The sequence below is a fragment of the Rhinolophus ferrumequinum genome, chromosome 21 (assembly GCF_004115265.2).
Source record: "Rhinolophus ferrumequinum isolate MPI-CBG mRhiFer1 chromosome 21, mRhiFer1_v1.p, whole genome shotgun sequence".
NCBI lineage: Eukaryota > Metazoa > Chordata > Mammalia > Chiroptera > Rhinolophidae > Rhinolophus > Rhinolophus ferrumequinum.
Window position 1 is genome coordinate 34844374 of NC_046304.1, and position 24137 is coordinate 34868510.

General features: G+C 42.5%; 1 protein-coding gene across 1 annotated transcript in view; it reads left to right on the forward strand.

Annotated features, from left to right (window-relative positions):
* Nucleotides 1-24137, forward strand: part of SKAP1 (src kinase associated phosphoprotein 1) — a 277253-nt gene that overhangs the window by 230480 nt on the left and 22636 nt on the right. The window contains exons 9-11 of the mRNA XM_033090442.1: nucleotides 2088-2282; nucleotides 10832-10882; nucleotides 17962-18062. Of these exons, the coding sequence (XP_032946333.1) occupies nucleotides 2088-2282; nucleotides 10832-10882; nucleotides 17962-18062 (347 nt within the window). The remainder of the gene's footprint in view (nucleotides 1-2087; nucleotides 2283-10831; nucleotides 10883-17961; nucleotides 18063-24137) is intronic.

Below are 24137 nucleotides of genomic sequence, written 5' to 3' on the forward strand. Positions count from 1 at the left end.
TTCTGCCTGTTCTCCCTTCTACCCTCCGTACCATATCCCTTACATTATGACCACGAATAGTGCCATGTATGAATCAAAAAGAAGGTAAAGAAGCCATCAACCTGGAAATGACTTCTGATATCATTCTAGCTCATTCACCTACCTACAGACAAGTCTATAATAGTCATATCACTAGGAAAGGAGATTCTGAAAACCAGCTCAGTTCAATTCAGTGTGTCCTAAACCCTTATATTCTGGAAAGGAAATTCATGATATCAAACTTACAGTCATCGGGATGTGATTTAGGTCCAAAATCTTCTCGTTTTAGTCTTAGCAGGAAATGTTATAGAAATCTAAATTCATCTAGGTGGCCTTCAAGAACATTGGACATTAAAAACAAATTGCAATTTCCCACACCACAATAAAATGCTCCTTGCTTTGGGATGGGAAGAATCCTGCCTGTAGATGTTAAATGACTGCTCTTAGAGTACCCTCTGCTGGCCAGCCCACAGGCACAGCAGTGACAGTGGCCCAGGAAACCTTGTCCGGACGAGGCCAGACAGGTAGAAGTAGCCCACCTTAAGTCTGTCACTTGACATCAGATGACCTTCATGATGGTATATGCCATGGCAGGACCCTGCCTCTGCAGAAAAGCAGAAACACCAACTTTGTACATGGTCCAAGACCTAGGGAGAAGCACGTCAACCGAAAAACACCAAGCCTTTGCATCTCTGTTTTTTATTCTGCTATAAGATTTTATTGTGGATAAAAAGAAGGAAGCACCAGAGCTTTAATTACAAGAATTGCCTATTTTACTCAGTTTATGCCTTTGCTATCACAAAAACAAACTATTGCCTCTACCAAGAGCGTCACGTATAATAGACTGGAACTAGGCAAACATGAACATTGATGGCGAGACTACAGGGTACACTCTCATCTAGGTGCCTTGGATTTATGCGTGTAATATACCCCTAAGTGTGTAAACCTCCATAAAACTCAAAGCAGCTTTATTGAGCTGTACCCTGTGGTACTTTCAGAATCCCACATTGAAGAAATTATTCATTCCATTTTATTTTAAAACAAACAAAATAATAACATATGGTTTAAGCCACAAATGTGTCTTTGATCCCTTCTTCAGATGAGGTGGCACTAGAATTCAGATGAAAATTGTTGCAAAATCTTTATTAAAAGCCTAATCAAGCCAAACAGTTTTATTGTTTTGAAATGAACGTCGGATGTCTCTCCATCTTTTCCTTCCCTAGAGTACCCTGACTGCACTCGCCCATCCTGCAGAGGTCCCTCAGCAGGGTTTCAGAGAGCACTCTGTACTGCACATCAGAGAATGAACCTTCCCAGTTCCCCATTAAAATAAAAAACCAATCTCCCTCTCCTGCCCTGGGCTCCCCAGTGCTATAATGGCTCAACATCCTCTATGTGATGACCCACTTTAAGGTCAGCCAGACTGTACAGTTGCAAAAGGACGTGGTAACCACATCGCTAAGCCATTCGATTTGGTCTTGTATTACTGTTACATTTTTCCATAACCCGCTTTCTCTTCTTCTTCCACTTTTGCCCATTTTTCTCTTTGCAAACAAACTTGTCTGAAATTTAGCAGTGAGCACATGCGGGAGATGAGCTCCTGACAGCTCAGGTACCCTACGGAAGCCACTGTAGTTCCCACAGCTCTCTGCACCCTGGCGAACCACAGGCCATCACTCACCCTTCCAGTTTTCTGCTTGACGGGCAGTGCATGGCACACTGGCGTTTTCTCTTCTGGCCTCTTTTCTTCCCTTCACCTCATGCGCTCATTCACACAGCCATACTTTTCAGGGATGCTTCATCCTGATCAAGTTTTATTGCAAGGAAGGATTTATGTTGATGGTTTAAAACTGACACAGTGTTAGTCTAGCCTTTTCCGTAGATTTCCTGCCACCAAGGCCCACATTAGAAATAACAGCACTTAACCTAGTGTTTCATTTTCTTTTGACATGTTTTATTCTCCTTCCTCTTCTTCCTTCTTCCTCTTTCCTTCCCTGCCTTATTCTTTTCTTTTCTTTCCTTTCTTTTTCCCCCGCTATTTTGACGCATTGTCATCTCTGCCCTGGCAGATCTGAGCTCCTTAACCATTCCATATGAAGAGGAAGATGAGGAAGGAGAAGAGGAAGAAACGTATGATGATATTGATGGTCTTGATTCCCAAAATTCTGGTTCCCAGTGTAGACCCATTATCTTGCCTGGGAGTCTGGGGTTAAAACAGCCCACAGAGGAGAAAGAAGAAGAAGATATTTATGAAGTCTTACCAGGTGAGAAACTTCATCTACTAATTACCTTCCTCTAATTTCAGAAACTCTTGACCTGGTAGAGAATATAACTCTGAAAACTCCAGAGGAAGCCAAAGTGCTAAAGGAGATAATGTAGGGAAGCTTCCATGGAGCCCCTATGAATCCCAGTATAGAAGCTCTCTATTGCTCTGGGAGCAAGATGAATTGATCAGGGAGAGTCTTTCATCTGTACCAGGTGAAGTAGTTTTTTACATACGTCGACAAGGTCAAAGAGTGAAGAATACTCATATTCGTTTATAGTAAGTTTTGGGGTAGGTCATCAAAACTCTCTAGCTTCAATTTTTTTTCTGTGTAATTGTGAGAATAATGGAAAGTCTCCTCTAAATGATGAAGGATATTAAAAATCTGAAGGAATATAGATAAAGGCTGACAAACCTTTCAGGACCCCAATGAAACCCTGATGGAGCACAACTCATTATTACCTAGTTCAGATATCCCACGAATCAAATCATGCCTCTTACAAATAACTGTAACATGTTCCCTCTGCCCACCATTACAGCAGGTCTACTGTACATATTTTTTTCTCTTCCAAAGGCATGATAACTGGCATCTGAAAAAATGTGTAGTCATCACTGCTTCCGCAGAGCCACTTCTTGTGGGGATAACAGCAGCTGTTGAACAGTGCAGTCACAGTGGGGGTCAGACTGTAGAAAACTGAAGCCTGAGCCTTTTAATTGTGAGGTAGTTAGACCACAGGAATGCTGAATCTTCAAGTCCATTCAGAAAGATCGCTCCTGTGGAAATTTGCCAGGAGTTCAGTGCTCTGCTGAGAAATTCAAGTTAAGCCTAAATTTATAGCAATTTAAACTTCAATCCCAGATAAACTTAGGAACTAAGGTAAATCTCACACTCAGGCCCCTGAAGACAGGGCTGGTTGCTAAAATGCATCATGAGTAAGCAACTTGTATTTCAAGGCTTCCAAAGAAGAGGGTCCAACCCTGTCAATGCTGAATCCGTCTCTTCCCTGGGGGAGACACCACGTCATTGCTTCCTGAGTAAAAGAGTAGGGCTGCGGCCACACTGCTCCTCCTTCCTGGGATCTCACCCACCCACCCACCACACACCAGGCAGAGCCTGCTTCTTCTCCTAGTACTTTCAGCCTCTTCCAGTCCCAACTTCCCCTAGCGTTTTTTGTTGTGTTTTATTATGCAAATGATATCTTGGTTGAGGTCGAGCCATTTCTTGTGTCTGAAGTTAAAAAAAAAAAAATGATAATTTCCTCAGCAAGTCATCGTCGTTAATGAAGTTTTACAAAAACAGATACAACCAAAGGAAAATAAAATTTCACAGGTGATAAATTTTTCCAATTTCCCTGGCAGAATTCGATAGGATTGTTAAATTAAGAGTGAAGGTGTCTGTTAGAAAGCAACGAGCAGTGATGGGTAATTTTATAGAGTGGAAAATTGAATCAAATTGCTACATTAAAACACAGCTCCTCTGAGAATCTTCCCTTTCACAGTCTGCTCCATTGCAACAGCAGGGTGCAGAAATGGATCTAATCCACAACGCTCCCTAAAAGGAGATGTACTCCTCAACTTGGCCAGAATCGTCCTAGTGAGCTCACATTTCACTCACTCCTGCCCAGGCTTGGGGAAATATCTGGGTGACATTCCACTCTGGATTACAGCTGTGGAAGAGTGCTCTAGGAAAACCTCCCTGAACCACTCAGCTTTCTGGGGAGCGGAGGAGGCCTTTTTGTGCACCACGCTTAGTTCTCAGAGGCTCTGGGAGGAAGGGGCTGATGCTCAGAGAGGCAAAGCAAAAGAGAATCGAGGGACAGAGGACTCAGAAAATAAGATGAGTTTGGGACCCTCTCTTTACCCCAAGTGGGGGAGTGAATGTATGATTCACTTCTTAACCACCGTCCTTCCTCCACCTCTTCAACTCCTACCTTGGCCACTGTGGCACTGCCCAGGGTACCCAGGCCTTCGTCCAAAAATCATGCCAGTTCGGGTGTTGGAGTGGACTCCAAGAACATGGGCGCTGCTCTGCTTTCTTGAGGAAAGCCACTTCCCCTCCGCTCACATAAGCCGTCCCTCAGAAGTGAGGATCCCACACTATAGGAGAGACAGGGTCTCTGCGGGATGATGGAAACGGCAGCTAACTTGCTTACAAGTTTCCAAAAGACAGTGCTGTCCCCAGCCAACAGGTCCTTTCCCAAAAGCCTCTATCCATCACAGGTTTTAGAGACAGCATTGGACGTGGGGCATACTATTGGCATTTAATTATGAAGGGAAGATTTCAGCTGTAAGTCTCCATGACCCAGCTTCCCGTCCACTCCACTCAGCTTGTTGCTTCTGAAATTGCTACTAGTTTTGCATGTGCCACACTACCAATCCTGGAGCAACTGAGAGGGAATGTGAGGGACCTAAGATTATCTCCCCTCTGCTGCCATTGCTCGAGACACCTACCGAGCAGTGACACGTGAGAGACAGCATGGTACTGCAGGTAAAAGTGCTGGCTCATAGGATAGACCTGCTGTGCCACCTGCTATTTGGGAGGCCTTAAGCAAGTTATTTGCCCTCTCTGTGTCTGACTTTCCCACCTGTAAAATGGGGATAACAATAGTAGCTATCACAGAGGGATGCCGTGGGAAGTCTAGAACTGATGTGTGTAAAGCACCTGGAGCAGAGTCCTGGCATACAGTGATCACTCAGTAAACCCTGGCTATTACTAATTTGATGGTGTTTAAATGGGAAGTGTTACTTCCTTGAAGAGTTGGGGGATGGCTAGTTCCCCACCTCCACCAACCAGACCTGACACAATCCAGTTGGACATTTTCTGCTATTTGTATGAAGCAGGTGAAATTGAGAATCCTGAGCAGATGGAATGTGGAGCACACCTTCTGCTCAGGCCCATTTGTACTGTAAGGACAGCTGCTGGCTGGAGGGACAGCCGACAATAATGTTGGATTGTGCTAACATTGCAGACCCATCAATAGTCAAACAACTTGGGCCGCTCACATTTGCTTCATTTTAACAGGTAAATGTGCTTTGTGGAGAACATTTAGCATTGATGGTTCTGTCTCCTTCCCCTTTGGGTTGAGGCCTACCCAAGCCTCATTGTCTCCACACTGAAGGCCAGGTGAGACCTCCCTTCCAGAATCTAACTTCCGTGGGCTTCCTAGTACAGAGAAAAGTGCCTGTAACACATACCAAGTCAATACAAAAATATTTTTTCCTAATCAAAATAACATATGGGTCATCCAATTCAATGCACTACACATCGCATTAATCATGGGATAATTAGCATTTGCTACGTGGTCGGCATTCTCCTTCCCATGAGGGAAAACCAGAGCACTCGAGGTTTTCAGCCAAGACCACAAAAATGTTCATCCTGGATCATATGGTTTCAAGGTTGTTATCCGGTGGGATTTCTGAACATCCGTGTTGAGCATACGGGGGCTCTTGATTTTTAAGATCTCATTTGCAGTAGATTAAACTGCAGGGAACGACCACAAAGAAATGTGAAAGCAATATGTGGAAAATGGGAGGCTTTTCTGAGCTCTTTCACTCCTCCCCAAAATTATATGACAGGCTAGCGCAGGCCCAGTTTCATGATTCAAGATTCCATAAAAGGGCAACTTTTATCGGGTTTCTCTTTGTCTGGGGCCTCGAGGCTGGAATCCCACAAGGCGCCTGAGACCCTCCATGAGCGGTACCGGGGGCCTTGCAGCAGCTGCAGTGGCAACAGAATCCGGCTGTGTTCTCTGGAGAGATTTCAGGAGCGCAAACAGAAAGAGACAAAGAGCATTCCCTGGGAATTTCTGTGCACATTCCATGCTGCCCGCACTGCCTTGGAGGGTTGTTATAGACCCAGAAACCAGATTGCTTTAGAATAAAGCATGTAACTGGGTTGGGTTGGGTTTGGTTTGGTTTTAATTTGACTCAAATGGAAACAAAGCATTCTGCGGAATTATTTTTCCCCCTGTACAGTTGTCCAGACCCACAGGAAGGAAAACAGCAATCGTAGGAGGTCTAAGGAAAGAGAAACGCAGGCACCAAAACTACAAAGTTTATGAAGAAAATAAATTCCGTTTTCATAGGAAAGCAACGCTGCATGGGGGGAGCTTCAAAGAAGAGTCAGTGCCATCATCAGGCTCGGAGCTCCCCTCTCACACCCAAGCACAGTAGGTCCTAGCTCCACGACAGTGTTGGGCCAGCACCAAAACCAGAATCATGCTGTGTCTTTAGCTACAATATCCCCCGGTCTCACTGATGAAATCCTCAGTGACTCGACTGGAATTGAGCTCTGTTGTAGCCCTTTAGCAACCACGGCAATTTGTATTCAGGCCTTTCTCCCCAGTTAGTAGGTGCTCAATTATTATTCGTGAAATTAAGGTCAGTGTATTCCAGGTATTGCAGTTAGCACAAATTGAGTTTAATATCTTGTACATCAAGACCATATCACAGGGATAGGATGCAAATATTTTAAGGTAACAGTTGAGATTACCAAATACACACCAGAGAATTAAACGTGTTATTAGCATCTTGCTCGTATTTTCCATGTTGTCTGAAGAGGTGCTATAACATCCACAGATTTATAACATAGATGTGTGTGGGGTGGTTTCTATTTCCATTTTTCTGTACATGCCCTTTGCACTTTCAGTCTGTATTTCTGTTGCATCTGTCACCACAGCACCTTGGCATCTGGTTGCACATTGGTACAGTTGGCATTTTTTAAGCTTCTGTCATTTTGCTTTGTTTGGGGGAAGTGATCTCCCTCTTTCTGACCTAGTCATTTTTTGAATGTTATTCCCTCTGCACCAATGTTAGCCGATGTCGGAGCAGCACTTCAGAAAGGAGCCGGGGTGTCATGGGAAGCTGGCTCTTCTCTGTGCCTCCCAAGTAAAGTCAGTGTCCTGTTCTTTTCAGCTTCTCATTAGCGTCCCTGACATTGTGCCAAGAGTGTTGATTGAAATCAACTCTCTGGATACTGGTGCTCATTTGTGATGCCCCGTGGTTCTCTTACACGTTCACACAGTTAACAGAATCTTCCTCAACTGTTTTCCCAACTGAGATGAGATATTTGGGAATCAAGTAGAGCATTTAATGTAATAAGTGGACAGTAATCTTTGGAGGTTAATTTGTTTAAAACCTATGTAAGGTCGGGGTCCCATATGCCCTGTTAGGAGCAAGGACCATTATAATCTATTACTGTTTAAAGTTGAGCTAGCACATAAATTTTAATTCTCTCTTAAATGAAGATGTATTTCAGTAGATGTGATGCTAAGATGCCTAAAAATAATATTCTTCTAAATAAGTATAATAAGCTCTCTAGCCTAAAAATAATATTTTTCAAAATAATCTCTTTAAAATTAAAGCCTCACCTTATAGAAATATAAAAATGAGAAATTTGGCTGTTTAACCAACCCTCTTCTGTGAACAAAGGGACTTTTTCTTTTCTGTTGCCATATAATCAGTTTTCTTGGCTTTGGAGTAATCAACTCCATTTATCACAGGACCAGTGGGTGTGGTGAAGAAAGAAAAGTGTTAGCTATTGTCCTTCAGGGTATTAACTAGGGCCTGAACATAGATTCTACCTCAAAGCACAGGGAATATTTTATCTTTCTTTCCGTCTTCATTCATTCATTGATTCTTTCATTCATCCATTGTTTTTTCACCAAATACCATCCCAAGAACCCTGAGAGCAATCACATAGACCTCAGTTCAAATCCTGGCTGCTATAGCCTTGACCATGGTTCTGTGTTTCTCTGGGTCTCAGTTTCCTCAACTCATAGCAGAGCCTAATAATTACCTTCTTGCAGACTTGTAGGGCGGATCTCAGATGAACTGTATGCCTCTCTGTTTATATTGGGCCCTCCAAAGTTGGGAAAGTACTAAGAGGTGTGCCCTTCACCACCATCTGTGGAGGGCTCTTTCCTTCACTCTGTGAAGAGACCCTCATACAAAGGCCGCAGAGGCACAGAATCCAGCTGCTCACATCAATAGCTAGGCTCCTTGACTTGAACCCACTTTCAGTCACCAGGAAGTACAATGCTGGATGGGACAGATGTGGGGATGGGAGCTTCGCCATTCACATCCATCACTGTAAAACTCAGCAGTAGTTGTGAATGATATATAAGATCTATGGCCAGCATTCTGCTTTCTTTCTAGGTGACTCCACAGGCACAATGGAAATCAGAGTATCTGGTTGGAATTGAACCACATAGAACATATTTTTATTTTTTCCATTTTTGTTTCATGACTAGATTAAGTGCTGTTGCCTGAAAGGATACAGGAATCAAGTTTTAGTTTTCATTTTTATCATTGCAAATACATTTATATTTTCCTATTTTACAAATGCAAAGAGCAAGCAAGCCACTTTCAATAATTTATTTTAAAATCAATGCTAATGAGGTTATGTCTCGTCAGTGGCCGAGTTTTACAATAAAGTCTGATTTATTTAGAAAAGATCTTCGGTGTAGCTTCCCATCTAATGGTGGTGGGAAGGAGGTGGAGTAGCAGGCACGGTGACCCTCCAACTTCGGATCCAATTTGTAATTCACAGCGGAGATCTGACCCAATTTACATTGATTAGAATTGGGAGGAAGAGACATCTGTGCACAGACAGCAGAGGTAGAATAAATGCTCTCTGCAAAAGTGCCTAAGCACAGCAGATTATTGGGCTTTGTGCCTGAGTTGTTTGATATCAGCAAAAGAGCTGCTCTCTGTCCAAATATTGGGTATCTTTAAAATGAAGGACGTACCAACTCTTCTTTTAAGAGTTATTTTCGGGGCAGCCAATTAGTTCAGTTGGTTAGAGCGCAGTGCTCTTAACAACAAGGTTGCTGGTTCGATCCCCACATGGGCCACTGTGAGCTGTGCCCTCCACAACTAGACTGAAACAACTACTTGACTTGGAGCTGATGGGTCCTGGAAAAACACACTTAAAAAAAAAAAGTTATTTTCAATCCTGTGAAATTAGTCCCATGTCAAAAAGGAAAAGCATCATAGCAGAGGAAGGAAGGAAGTGGGCAAGTAATAAGACAATATACAAAGAATGATGTTTAGCATGATTTATTTCATCACGATCTATTTCTGATATTTGATTTCACTCCTCCAGTATCTCACATCCTTATTCTTCATGGTAGGGTCGGGGGAGCACTATAGGTGGTAAGTAGGAAATTCTCTGTTGCTTGGCCCTATGTGGAGATTAGAAGGGTTGAGTCAAAGTATCTTGTAGGGTAAATATATATATATATATAAATACGTGTGTGTGTGTATATATGTATATATATATATATATATAGTTTTACCTTGATAAAAGGTGACTTATTCTTATTCTCCCAGAGTATCAATCCCTTAGTTTTTGTTTTTGAGTGGAACTGTATCATTTTATATGTAGAATCAATTATTTCTTTAATGTTCTATAGTGTTCTAATGTATTTTTATGCTGTTTCTTCTTACGTATGAGCTTAGAGCTTACTTCCCCCAGTCTGACATTTTAGAATTCAAATTGCCCTATAAACCTTATATTTTTTTTAAAAGTCGGGGGTCTGTCTCCAAGCCATCTCCTCAAAAGTTCCATTCAGTGGCATAACTATGGGGAAGCCAAACAAGTAAGTGCCCTAAGACCCAGAAAGAGAAAGGAAAGAAAATGTGGCCAGAGGAAACTGAGTATTCAGCTCTCAAAATGTTGTTGACTATGCCCCATTCACTGTGTGTGTGTGTGTGTGTGTGTGTGTGTGTGTGTGTGTGTAGAGGATAGTGGTGATGAAAAAGAATAGCAAGTATATGTTTGCCCAATTTCCATGTTATTAAGTAGTATAAAGTCTGAGATGAAGCAGATTAAGGAAGATAAGAAACATAGGCCCATCATGTTGTGACTTTGACCATGGAAAGATGTGTACCTGCAGCAATTAATTAAAAGACCATTCCAACTGCCCTCAGGAGCTTACATTCTAATGAACAAGGCGCTGAATGACACCAGTAAAAAGATAACTACAAGCCCCAAGTACTAGGAACATAAAATGATGTACGTGACCAGCTTCTGCTACAGCTGAACAAGGCTTGATACATTAAGGACTAATTAATCATGGAGGGTTTAAACACATGCTCAGCTACACACACACACACACACACACACACACACACACACACACACACAAACTCTGGACACTTACATGGAGATAAAACACTTTGAAGAGAATTCTAGAAGGGAAGAAGAAACAGGGTTTGAGGAAAAGGATTAGGATTTTGTGTTAGGCGCCTAAATAATCCAGTGGATTGGAAGCTCCACGAGGGCAGGGACCCTGCCAGTCTTGTCCATTGTTGCATCTCCACTTCCTACTGCAGCACCTTGCATATAGTAAGCACTTTAAAATGTGTGTGAATGAATGAACAGGGAGGGAAGGAGGAGAGGACCAGTTTGAAGTTGAGAGATGATTTTTGAAAAAAGAACATGGTAATTATTTCCTTAAAGAAGACAGTGTGATGAATTCAGGAAGCAGTATAAAGAACAGACTATTGACCATTAATCGCTAATGCTGATCACGTTTATCCCCTCAGATGAAGAGCATGCTCTAGAAGAGGATGAGAGCGGCACTCGACAAAAAGGAGGTATGAGAGCTTCATACAGGTACAGGCACTGGGTAGAACATTGGGGCTTGCGCCTGGAGAAAGCAACTTCCTTACATTACAGAACTCACTAATTAAAAGGGATATTGGTAAAAAAAAAAAAAAAAAAAAGGGATACTGGTACGTCGACCTCAAAAGCCCCAAATTAGATGACTGGATAGGGAAATATCGTAACTTTAAAAGCAGCTACCTATTCACTTTAATTAATGTTCCCAGAACAGCTAAGATTTATCCTAGAGAGGGTGGAGAGCCAAACCAGACATTTATTTTTTTCCTATCAGTATTTCTGAAAATCAGTTCAGGGGAAATAGAATTGCCTCATCTCTAAGAGATCAGAGGATTGAGAATGGAAAGAATAGAAATGTCTCCTCTCTGAGAGGCCCGGAGATTGCGAGTTCAGAGGGGAATGGAAATGTGTCAGATCTGAAAAGTGAACGTGGGTGAAGGATAGAATTGCTTGGTGATGCTGACTTCTGATGGCCCGGTTTGATTCCAGGCACATTTGGAAATGAATATGTAACAGGTTTGTTGAATGCAAAATTACATCTTATTCATCCCAGATTGTTAACCATGCTTCAGGCTGTTAGTGAGCCCATCCTTTCTAAGGTCAGGTGCCCCTCTAAGCCTCCTTAAGTGGACTAAGGGCCTATTCTGTTGTCATCAGTCAGTAAAGGAATTCATATTGGAAGGGCCACCTCAACGACATCCATTCCATCAGCAGAGCCTGAATTGTGGCTGGTTTAGATAATGGCTGATTTTTTCTTAGAGATTCTCTGAAAGCCTAGGAGTTCTTTCCTTCTTCCCCTCCCTGCTCCCTCTTCTCTCTTCCTACCTTTTCCCATTCTCCTCTCTCTTCCTTTCCTTGTGCCTTTTCTTCTCTTCTTTAGCCACTCAGCAAAGCCCTTTTCCTGGATTCGTTCTCTATGGGAAGCGAATATGTAACAGGACCTCACTTCATAAATGCCCAACTTCTCTGAGGGGAAAGAAAAGACAGTGAAGAGTCATATGCCAAAGCAGAAGAGAAAGAAAGGAGAGGAGAATGAAGCAGGAGTGTTAGTGCAGCTTCAAGGAAGGACCTCATGTCATTAAGTCCACTCTGAAACCTATTTTCTATTGTTTTCTACTTGCTGTATGGACTTCCAACAGAAAATCTGTTTCCTGACCAACCCATGTCCCACATGTGTCTTTTCTCAACTAACTTCCATGACCAGTACAGGAAAGAAACACTTCATGTGGACAGCTTGGGTGGACTAACTGGAAGCTTCCTGTGACCAACTTTATATTAAACTCCTTCAAGAAGCAGAAATCTTCTGGCAAAAGCCTAAAATTCAGTTTCAGACTCCTCCCTCATCTCATTTCCTCCTTCCACCTCTCTTTCTAAGATTGTATCTGGGGAGTGAGTGGAGATTTATTTCTTAACTGTTCCAGCAGCTATAATTCAAATAGGTTTAAAAAAACAACAAAAACAAAGACTTTTGTTCCTCATGCTTCCTGCCTCCAAAATAGGTGTTGTTAAAGTGTAGTGAGCTCTAAATATGTTTCTATGGTTTATACTTCCCACCAGTTATAATGATTAGTGACTTAGTGATTAAAAAACAGAGGAGGACTTTGGCTCTCTCTGCAGAGTCTGAGGCAGGAATTTTTATTATTTGTGTTTACTTATATATTTATTAAATTGATACAGTGCCTTTTCTCCAAAATGGCAACATATAGGTAACATCCAAATGTCATCACTTAGCATTATAACAATAAAATATAGAGGTCGGAGGGAAGGGTAGGCAGGCCCAGTGAAGGGATGTAAAAGCCAGGGAACTCTAGAACAATGTGAATTCTTATGTAACAGGCAAGCTACACAAGTTTGGCTCACTTCTTTTTTCTCAGGTGTCACATGCCTTTTGAAAGGGAAAAAGTCTTTCTTTCCTAAAAGATACTATGGCTAGCAGGGTTACCTTTAAAATCCATGCACTTCTCTCCACCATTCCAGGGATCCCGTTCCCAGAGTGCTTTCCCCTGATGGAACTGCTAACATCTTTAAAGCCCAACTAGATCGTATCAGAAGAGGGAGAAAAAAAACACAGGAATTCAGTTTTTCCTTATTGGGTGTTAATGACCCTGTAAGATGTAATTTCTTTTATTTTATTCTGTTACCTAGAAAATCTATCACAGCCTTGTAGTATTGATTGTTCAATCTATAAAGAGCTTGGTTTACAGCATGACTGTTAGTAACAGGGTTGTTTTCATGAGTGACTCTTCAACACCTCAGATTTTCACGAAATGCCAACCTATCAGCCTAACAGTCTAACACTAAGTGTCTCCCGGTGATGAGAGCTTGCTTATCTCCCTTCCCTGTTATGAGGAGACAATGTCCAAGTCACCAAAAATAAAACTCCTTCTGTGTTGTTTATATGAAAACTACTGACCATTTGCTTGCGTATGCCATGTCAAATAAAAAGCAGAGCTGAAGGCACAAATCATCCTTAGATACATCAAACCTCTGACCAAGGAAGATCTTGAAACAGTTTATTTTTGCTCTGAAATTGTGTGCAAATTCAGTCGAAGAGGAGCCTATGTTCAGTAGTTTCTGCAGGGCAGAAAAATGGTGATTGACGAGCCTCCCATCTCTGAGGCAGTCTTTCCACTTTAGTGCCCACCAATGGAGTGAACTATTTACACACACCCAAAACAAAAGGAGAGAGAGAGAGAGAGAGAGAGAGAGAGAGAGAGAGAGCGCCACACTGGTATTTGCAACTCTTACTTTTTGAAACTTATTTCCCAAGACCAAACATGAGTTGATCATCAGCCAGCTACAGTTCGGGCCCAGTAAAAGGAGCAAAGAAGATGAAAATCTGGATCTGTGAGTGTTCCCACTTCAAGATCATAGTTATAACATTAAGGACCATAATGACTTCAAAACTCAACATTGAAGAGCTGTGAAAACAAGCAAATGGTGTTGTTCAGTTGCCCTTCCTGTTCTGGTGTCATAGTCAATGAGCTTGGCCAATTTTTTCATGGGTTTCCTCTGAATTAGTTCATAAGTTATCAGACTGTATCTGTTTTAATGGACTAAACGTGATACCATTTCTGGCCTGGCCTAGAGAACCTCTCAAGTCCCTTTCAATGGGCCAACGGCTTTGGCCTTCTTTGTCCAAGTGTCACCAACACAGGCTCTAGCAAGGACTGGCTTTATCTGTCTTCTTGCTCTGTCTCTCTTTTCCATAATTTGTTAAGTAGTTGTACTCAGTGGTAGGCTTTGTTGGCACTGTCCTTTTGCTCATCAAGAAAATGTAAACAACATGCTGACCTGCCGTTAGCCATTTTTCCCTTGGTCACAGCTTAAAATCTGGAACTACCCAATGTCCCGCAAAAAGCCCAAGGTGACATATAAACCCTAACAGAGTCAGGTTCTGTTGTCCCTAAGGAAGGGAAGAGGCAGAAAGATGTCCTGGTCCTTTCACCGTAGAACTCTCCACATCGTAGAGGCTCATTCTCAAATACTCTGTCGACAGTAGCACCAATTTAGCCTCAGTTACATGAGAAATTATTATCACTGGTTATAAAGAAGTTGGCTTGGAATGACAAATGCTTTGCAATAAATACCTAGAAAAGAGAGAAAAACAATATCTTTTTAACTTGGTCTGTGGCTGTTCTGTCTATGATATTCTGTTTGTTTGGAGCTTAGCTTCTCTTACGTGAGATAAAGAAAATAAGATGCGGCGCGTTTTGGTTTTTTTGTTTTTTTCTGTAGAAAAAGTCCTTCTCAGCTCTGCTAGCAATTTAAATGCCGTGATCATACCCATTAGCTTCTCTATCATTGTAATTGTTGTTAATTGTTATAACTGTTTTAGTTATTAGTGGTGTCATTATTGCTCTAGGTCCTCTGTCTGTTTTATGCTGAATATATTAGTGCTTTGCTTTTGAATTACCAGGCTTTATTTAGTGCAAGTTATGTTTTTTTGGAGAGACATTGAGAAATGCTGGCATTAAGCTTTATTCTTTTGTTTTTCATTCCAAATGGACAGACTGGAAAAAAAAATAATTAGATGGAATAATGTCCTCAAAATGAGAATGAGGATGTTTTGAATTAATTAAATGGTCAGAATGCTGTGCCATTTCTGATCTCAGACTGCTGCCAGAGTAGTGTAAAACTGAAGGAACCCCACGCCAGCCCACAGAGGCAATCCTCTCTTGAGCTCCCAGTTCCCCACTGATTTAAAGACATCAAAATCCCCTCAAGCATCACTTGTTATAAGATGAGTTGGGCAATTTAGGGAGAAGCTGGACTGGCCCTGCAGACTTTCCAGTCTTCAAGCTCTTCCTGGCGCCAAGTTCAGAAATAAAGCCCTCCTCAGCCTTACCTCTTCCCCTCTTTAAGGTTTTTAAATAACACCCCTTCTCAGTCAGGTTTTTATTATATAACTAAAGCTTCAGGAAGCCTTCCCTCAACTCAGGCTAGGTTAGATTCCCTGTCATACACAGTACCTTCAACTCCTTTGCAGACATATTGCAATCATAAATAAAGAAATATTTGTGTGACTGTTTCACAGTGCCTCCCCAACAGGATAGCAGCCCTAAGGGCAGGGACCGTGTATGGCCAAGGCTGAATTCCCAACATCTAGTATAGTCCCTGTGACTGAATAGGTGCTGTGTACGTACTGGGTGAGTGCTGAGGAATGAATGCAGCGAAGTTGTTTATACACTTACACGTAAAAGCAAACCACGTGTATCTTAAACAGGCAATCTGCAATACAGAGTACAATCTTGTCCAGCGAAGGCGTTCCTCCTTTCTGATTTCCTTAATACCAAAATATCTCTGTCTAGATAGCAAGTCCAACCTTTTCCCCATTTTTATCCCCTCATTCTGCTTATTTTTCAGAGCTTTTTTTGTTATGGTTCTGACGATTCCAGCTCTTGGGCTAGCCTGACCTATCTCCTGGATTCCTAAAACTCGTATCTTCTTTTGGCCTTCAGCTTATGAAGAACTGAAGGCACTTTCTATCTTTCTCTTTTCTTGGAAGGGTTTTGTTTTCCTCCTAGCTTCTTGTTTCTCTGTGATCTATTTTGCTTTCAGAATAGATCTTTTTCCAGGTGTTCTCCCCAGGTGCCTTACATACCCAATATCAAATCACTTTTTACATATATACTCAAAAGGTATATATGTAGCCATAATCGTGGCACCATAATCTTAGGCACAATCATATATCCTATACCCTGCAGTGACCATCTGCTAGGCCAAAAGAAGCCAAGATAACTTTGTCAGTCTTACCATTTGGATATATCAAGTTATGTTTTAAAAATCTATTTTTATAAAATGATTTTCTTTATCATATATCAATCCATGAAGAATACTGATGTCAATATACCTATTATCCCTAAATTTAGTCCAATTCTTGGGGTGGTTCATCAACTCCATTCCAATTGAAAATACATTAATGTATCCTTTGGGAAAACTACTTTCACTTTTCAGGGACTGATAGTTCTCTATTATTTTATGCACTGATATCCCAAAAATACATGCCTTGTCTTTTCAATAGTTAGCATTTTTATCCCAATGTGTTTTTCTTCCAAAAATATTCTTAACTCTGTGGCAGAATGCTTCCAGTGTAATTGTCTCATTCGCTGCCCTCTGTTGTCTACTGCGTAGACAAACCACTTTTTTATGTGTGTGAAGAAAACATGCCTGAGTTTCTATGTGGTTAATATTTTTACTTCTGTTTGCAATATCTAAGTCTTAAATAAATAGCTCTGCCTCTCCTCTATTTTTGTGTACTTTAAGATTCCTACTAAAGTTCTTTTCTAGAAACATATAGGGATTTTGTTCCCCTGTGCCTCTATTATTTGAATTGCTCAGAAGTTAGGAACAAGTGAAAAAAGGAAATGTAGCCAGGGCCTCTGCCCTCCCACAGTCCACTACCTATTCCCATCTATTCCCGTGCTCAGCGACTAGCACCATCACTCCTCACAGGAGGATCAAGACAAATAACAGGAAACGTGGAAACTGGTAAAATAGGGTCCCTGAAAATCACTTGAATTTGAATTAGAACCCAGGCCTCCTGACTGCCCTCAATGGGAATTTCATCTTTGGTAGGTGCTCTGTTTACAGTCTCATACACAGCGACCTAGGGGACGGGGCACTGTCACATTATCCCTGGTCTAGTGGGCATTAGCTCTCCTGCCATTCAAATCCCCAGATCCTCTCCCACTTTGTACTCTAGTGTTTAACCTTTCCGGGTAGAAGATCAATACAAATTCTTCATTGTTAAGAATCGATGACTGTCCTGTGGCATCACTGCCATCTAGTCTTGCTGAGAAGCCCAGTAAATCTCTCCAGCTGCTTCTAAAGCTTGGTTTGTCGTCTTGAGTTGCTTTTATTTTTAATGCAGATCACTTTGGTTTCTGTTCCCCTGGGGTCTTGCAGATATATCTTGGCAGACATGTTCAGAGTCTACAAATGAGATGCTGGAAAAGGGCCAGCCCACCAAGAATTTAGTTGTAATGGATGAGACACCCCCTTGGTTCCACTTAAAGATCGGGCTATTCGTTTCCGTATTTATTGGTGATTACCTCATATAGTACCTGGGTGGCAAGTGCCCGGGATAAAGTTTCTGTGTAACAGAGGAGGCCAATACGTAGGTGAGACTGTGACAGCCTCTCTTGTAAATAGGAAATCGGAGACTTATCCCTTTCCTGCAAAGGCATAATGAAGAGAAGCACTGGATGGTGTAGACGTCCTAGATCAAGAAAGTCTAGCAGGAAATCTCTTTGTGCTGCTTACTTACAAACCAAGTGAAAAATTACTTGCCTGATTTTCTTTTATTACTAAACGAATATATTTATCATATTATTGAATAGCATCTGACTAAGGGTGATCTGTAAATATTTAATGTTAGTTAATGATCTCCTTCTCCCATAGTCCTTTGCTCATGCTGAGTGTTTGGCTGTATCTCATGTCGACTCCCCCTGAATCTTAGGTTTCCTAGGGGCAATATCCGAACCCCGGTTTCTCTTTGTGGCAAAAATTTGGGCTCGTCTTTTTCACTTTGATTTCTCCTCTCTTTGATCAGTGGACTATGCCAGTTATTACCAGGGCCTATGGGATTGCCATGGTGACCAGCCAGATGAACTATCCTTCCAACGAGGTGACCTCATCCGCATTCTGAGCAAGGTAAGGACATAGAGTGTGAGGCCTGGATCAAAAGTCACTTTTTTCATTCTTGCTGATATAGTCACCATAACTAGAATTACTTCCTGCCATATACTTCTCTTGTGTGGATTACATGGCTCCCTCACACATAAATTCCCACTGTTTTATAGTTGTTAGGGAAAATTTTAATTGAAAATTCCGATCCAGCAACCAATCTTCCACTTTAAAATATGAAAGAGGAGACATAATACTAAAACTATACTAATCAAAATTTGATCTTTTTAGGGTCGGTGGTGCTTAAAGGTCATCACTATGTACATAATTTATTACCATATAATACTCTTAAAAACATTCTGGCTAGATCAGCTGCCTTCTTATTTCATTTATAGATAAACAAGGTTGTAATATAATTATGTAGGGGAGGAAGAGTCAGAGCTAGCTAGCTCAATTGGTTTGAGCTAGTGCTGATAAGGCCAACATAGTAAATCCAACCCCATGAGGGCCAGCTAACTGGGCTCTTTCAGTCACAGAGTTAACCTCCAGCCCCAGCTGATCATCTCACAAATAGTGTTGTTGATCATGAAAGAATTGGGCCCAAAAAAGTGGAGGGGATAGATTATTATAGATCCATCACCAATGTGAAGAAGACTCAAAACGCATGGGCTCCTGAGGAATCAGTAGCACCATCTTTGTAAAGAAAGACGACATATTCTATGGGTGGGCTGAGGAAATAAGTTCTGTCCCTAAAAAACCTTCTTTTAAAGTTCTCTATCTGTAAGGTCAAGCAATATCTACAAACACTTTTTTGGAAAAGGCACAATTTGCTGCTTAATTGATGAGTATGTGGATTCTATAAAAGAAAATTGAAAACCTAGTGGGTCATTAACCCATCATTTGCCGCTTATCTTTATCCTGTGAACGTCACTCTCTTGGCTAAGGAATTGTTTTGGTTGAAATAACACCACAAGCTCTTTAAGAAACAGACCAAAGCTGACCCCATGTACCTTCCAGTGTTTCCAACAAACCCCCTCCAAATGAGGACCAAATTCAGACCTAACCCTTTTCAAGAGAGGAGAAGGCCTACAAGTGTCCTGCTGAGTGAGATCACCATCTTCTAGTGATTTCCTCCAGAGTCCTAATTCAGCCCACCCTAGTGCCATTCCGGTGCAGCTCCAATACACCAGGAATAAATTGGAAGCAAAGAAGGGAGTGGACATTGGCCTGATTGGTATTTCAAATGCCCGAAAGCAAGGTTTGCCGTGTAATAGAATTTGTGTACATTACCACGCTGGCATTACAGGGGTAATCGAGTTATCCACTCAGGTGTGACCAGGCCTCTGTTTGCCCAGAGCCTGCAGGTGAACAAATTAACTGTTTACATTGTCTGAGGTGCCTGCAGCAGGAGCGGGGGAGAACAGAGCCAGACTGTCTGCTGGCCTTCTCTCTCCGTCTTGATTATTTTGTTTGTTTTGCATGTCTTTTGCCTTTGTTAATGGCTTCTCACTGGGGGTCCCTTTCCTTCATTTAGAAGGGGTTGTGCGGTGACCTGCCCTGCAGTACAGAGCTGTCTGCAGTTACCATGGCTGTTGTATGTTTAAGAGATACCAGAGAACATGGGGAGCCTCCCTAACCTGTTTTGTTTTTCTTTTTAACCTATCCCCCTTCCTTTCCTCCATTACTAAAAAGCTACTATATCAGAATTTAATCCGGTGAGAATACCTTGCTGCCCTGGTTCTATTGGGCTTCTTTCTCCTTCTGGAAGGTCATGAGTCCATTTCATCCCTTATCGCTGTGGTAGCACATTTCTTCCCCCAAAAGCCACACCAGCTGCCTCCCTTCTCCATGTTGCTAATCCCTGATAGTCAGAGGAGGAAATGAGAAGCTTTGAAGTTCATCTGAAGTTTCCCTCATAAACCTTCATTCCAGTTAACGTTGGCGTAGGGAGCCTTTTGGATTGGATTTACCTTTATTATATTACCTAACTCAATAAGAATGCTTGGACAGGAAGGAATCTTAAAAGGCCACGCAATCCTTTCCCTTGCCTCTAAGAAGCCGAAATTAACCAATTCAGACAGATAGAAAAGGAGATTCCACTACCATACTCAACTGTCTGTCTATCCAGATGTTAGGTAACTTTTAATCTCTGGAATTTCCTCTCATATGGATGTGAAATTCATTCTACTGTGGCCCCAGCTGGCTTCCTTTGTTGGACTCAGTCACACTCTTCAGCCTGCCCCTCACACCTAGATGAACAGAACTGTCCCAAGTCAAGGTTCATCCAGAAAAATAGTGTCTAGAAATCTCCATTTTACTTTTCTCTCTGCTGGTAGAACCTTTGTCAGGCAAGAAAGGCCTGCTGTTTAGGAACCTGGAGAAGTCTCTTTCCCTGAGAAAGGCAAGACAAGCTTCAGCTGGGTGCCACTCAGCTTGCCTGGACCAGTTTCCTCACCTGTGAAATGAGGGAGTTGTGGTGTATGATCTCTAAGGTTCCTTCCACCTCAAATATTCCCATTCTAAACATGGTGAGGCTGACACTCCAAAATTGCTGAAGAAATTCCACACAAAAAAATATGTTTTAGCTTTTAGTATTTACCCAGATTAAATGAACAAAAAAATTCCAACTATGAGCTCTTTCGTTTTTGATCCTCATAAATGCATCTGATTTCCTCCTCTCTCTTTGGATGATAAAAGACATAGCTTGAAATGGGGGGCAGGTGAATAATACGAAGTGGATGCTGGACGGGGAAGTGGGGTGAGAGTGGGGGGTTGGTAGCGTTATTCTTGGGCTCCTGCTGCCCTCTGCTGTTTCTTAATAGTTGCCCAAGTATAACCCAACCTTGAGTTCTAGAATCCCAGGCCCAAGGGTCTCTGTTAGGGCCTAAAGTCTTTGGGCAGGAAAGATCCCCAAATGAGAGCTATGTAGCCTTTAAAAAAAATTTGTTTCTTTCCAAAGAGGATCATTGGCTGGGCAAGAAAGATGTACCCCATAGGTAACCAAATGCCCACACCTGTCCTGTTCTTAGGGAAGCAAGTTGGTAACAGATGGGTCACCTATGGGACCCTGTGCAAAGGCACTTAATCTTGCTAATTTTCAGTCTCCTCATCTGTAAAAACTGGGCTAATTTCTATCCATAGGATTTTGTGATGCTTACATGAGAGAATTTGTGTAAGGAAGGAAATGGTAACGATTATTATATTTCCCTCTTTTCTGCTGACAAACTCTTTGGGTCAATATTGGGTACATACTAGCAGTTCGATAAATTATTGGTGAGTTGAGAGAGAGAGAAAAAGGTAGCCTGTCCTGCCAAGACCTCTTCATAGAGATGCTCAAAAGCACAAAAGGTTCTCATTTAGAAATAGACAAAAGTGAAGAGGTCTACGTGAAATCTGTCCCGCCTCTCCTGGTTGGAGAGATTTCATCACGGACAAAATTAATGGATTGCTCAAACTTCTCCTTTGAGGAGGGCCAGAGCCATGTATCCAAACCCTGAAACAGTGACCAATGGCAGTCAGCAGGACGCCCGCTGACACCACCCCTCCCCCCAACATCCATACATTCCTCGGCCCCATGCCGTTTCATGCCCACTTAATTCGCCGAGTTCCAATTTGGGTCTTAAAATATATTAAAGGGAGATTTTAATAACGAAGCAGATCTGTGCACCCAGCAGACGTTGATGTTCCCACATTCCTTTCGGGCCCAGATATTTCTGAACAGCTTTTGCTGGTGCAGGAACTGAGCTCCGCTTCCGCCCCTGTGCGGTGCCGGGACGCAGCTAAGGCCACAGCGGGGTGTTTAGCGCTCTTCAGTGGCTCCAGATTGTGGCGCTTGTGCAGGTCTCCTCATACGTAACCGATGGCTCCTGAGAGCCTGCCTCTCTCGTAAATTACTTCCCACGATGCCTGCGACCACCACAGAATTCAAGTTTGAATAGAGCAGGAAAAAGGTGTTTGAAAGGCCTGTTCACTCAGCTGCATTTTAATTTCCTTTTCAATCTTGTCCCAATTAATTTCGCAGAATTAATCTCACAGAAGCAACTCGGCAGCATTGAGGCTGCGGTTTTAGTGTGGCGGTCGCTCTGCCTGAACATGAAATAGGAGCTAATATAAAAATCCATCTGCTGTGTTTGAAATACACGCCGGCTGCTGCTCAGTCCTGTCTGACATTCCAAACATCCACGGCGGGGGGGCGGGAGGGAAAAGTGATTTGGGGGTTAGTGGCCATCAGTACTTGGCAGGGTTTCAACAACAGGTGTACTCCAAAAACCGTTCAGCCTGGGCACCAGGCATGACAGGGCAGGTGCTGGATCACCCTCCATGCAGTAGCGCTGCACCCTGGCTTAGTTTCTTTTATCTGAGGTTTGTAAGGCTCTTGTGTGGACCAGCTCTGCTATGGGCATCTATTATAAGTGGGAGACAGGGAGGTAAGGAGCCTCTGGATAAGACAAGTCACAAGCCCCAGCTTTCAGAGAAGTAACTCTGTCTTCCTGGCTCCAAGGTCTCACACTAGGGACCCTTTTTTCAAAATAATAAAAGTGCTTGTTCAGCTATGCGAGATAACTTTAAAACGCCCATTTAAAAATTAAGCCTCCTGTTCCGGAAGTCATTTATAGTGGTAACATGAGCTGTCCAGCAGATAAGGGTGAATTACAGAGAGAGAGAGAGAGAGAGAGAGAGAGAGAGAGAGAGAGAGAGAGAGAAACTCTTTCTCAATAAGGACAGGAGGTCCCTGAATGTGGTCTTGCATTTAAGGTAAACTGAGTCAGTAGCCTACGTTTCTTGGGCTTATGCTGTGTGCCTCAGAAGTTGGCCTTAGGCTCCTCCAAGGGTTGTCCAGCTACGTGTTCCCATGGCAGTCAGCCTTGGGGCAACAAGTTGGGTACCACTTAAGGCTATACCGGCATGGCGGCTTAGAAATAGACAAAAGAAATAGACAAAAGCTTAGCTGGGGTGGGAAGAGATTCTTGTGGCCCAAACACACCAGGCTTTGGTTGTCTTCTCTGCTGGTGCAGTTGATATGGAAACAGGAGGCCTTACAGGCAAGGTCAAGTTTAACATCAAATACGTGATGCTGTGAGATGGCCATGGGCTTTCTGTGGATGAGGATGGACCAACTTTGTCACGCTGAGTGACATTTAACTTCCAGTACTAGGTTGGAGCTACTGAAACTCAGGCTGGATCTTAGCTACAAACCCAGCTCCTAGTTATCTGAATACAGCAGGGCTGTTCCCAGCACACCTGGACTATGTTAATGTAACCCCATGTCTGTTCTAATGGGATTTTGAAAGCCCAGGGTTCTCTACCTATTATTTCCTCAAAGGACTACTTAAGGAATGTAGACCTTTCTCCTCCCTTGACCCCAACCCCTCCAGAAGAGATTTGTGTGTTGTAAAAATTATCTGAATGCAGCAGTACTTCCTCTTTTAAGTGTGCTTAGCTGAATGTGACAAGAACCCTCATAAAAAACAGATAAGTTAATTCCTTCAATTGCTTTAAATGAAGGGTTCTTTTTTTTTTTTTTTTTTTTTTAAATTTCAGGGCTCTGAGGGAAAGGAGGTGTTTGGTGACATCTAGTGTCCATTTAGGACTTCCTCAGGCACCATTGCCCTCTGCTTAGCTGACTGGGGGATGGGCAGGGTTATTTGAGAGGTAATCGGGGGTAGTAAGTAGGGAGAATATAGGCCTGGGGCGCAGGCTGCCCAAACAGTGTGATGAAACTGATCAATGCTTGTCAAAGAGCTATTATTCACCTCTGACCTAACCGAAGAGGGTGGGTAAGGGGGGGTACCATTGGAAAATATCTTTTCTTATTTATGATGATATGAAAGAGAAGCAGAAGCTGTCCCCACCACCCCATTTCATGTTAACAAGCAGGTCAACACTGTGCTGTGATGACGAAGATGATGATGATGATGGTGTTTTCTCTCATTAATAACCCCTATGGGAGGCTATAGAGTTAGGAGGATGGGGATGGGATTTGGGGTCAGCTGGAAGGCAACGGTCATACACCGGTCAAATTCAGTAGAGGCCATTCCTTTCCCCCAGACAGGAACCAATCGTCTAGAACAAACCCTGGCAGCCTCATTCCTTCCAGGTAAT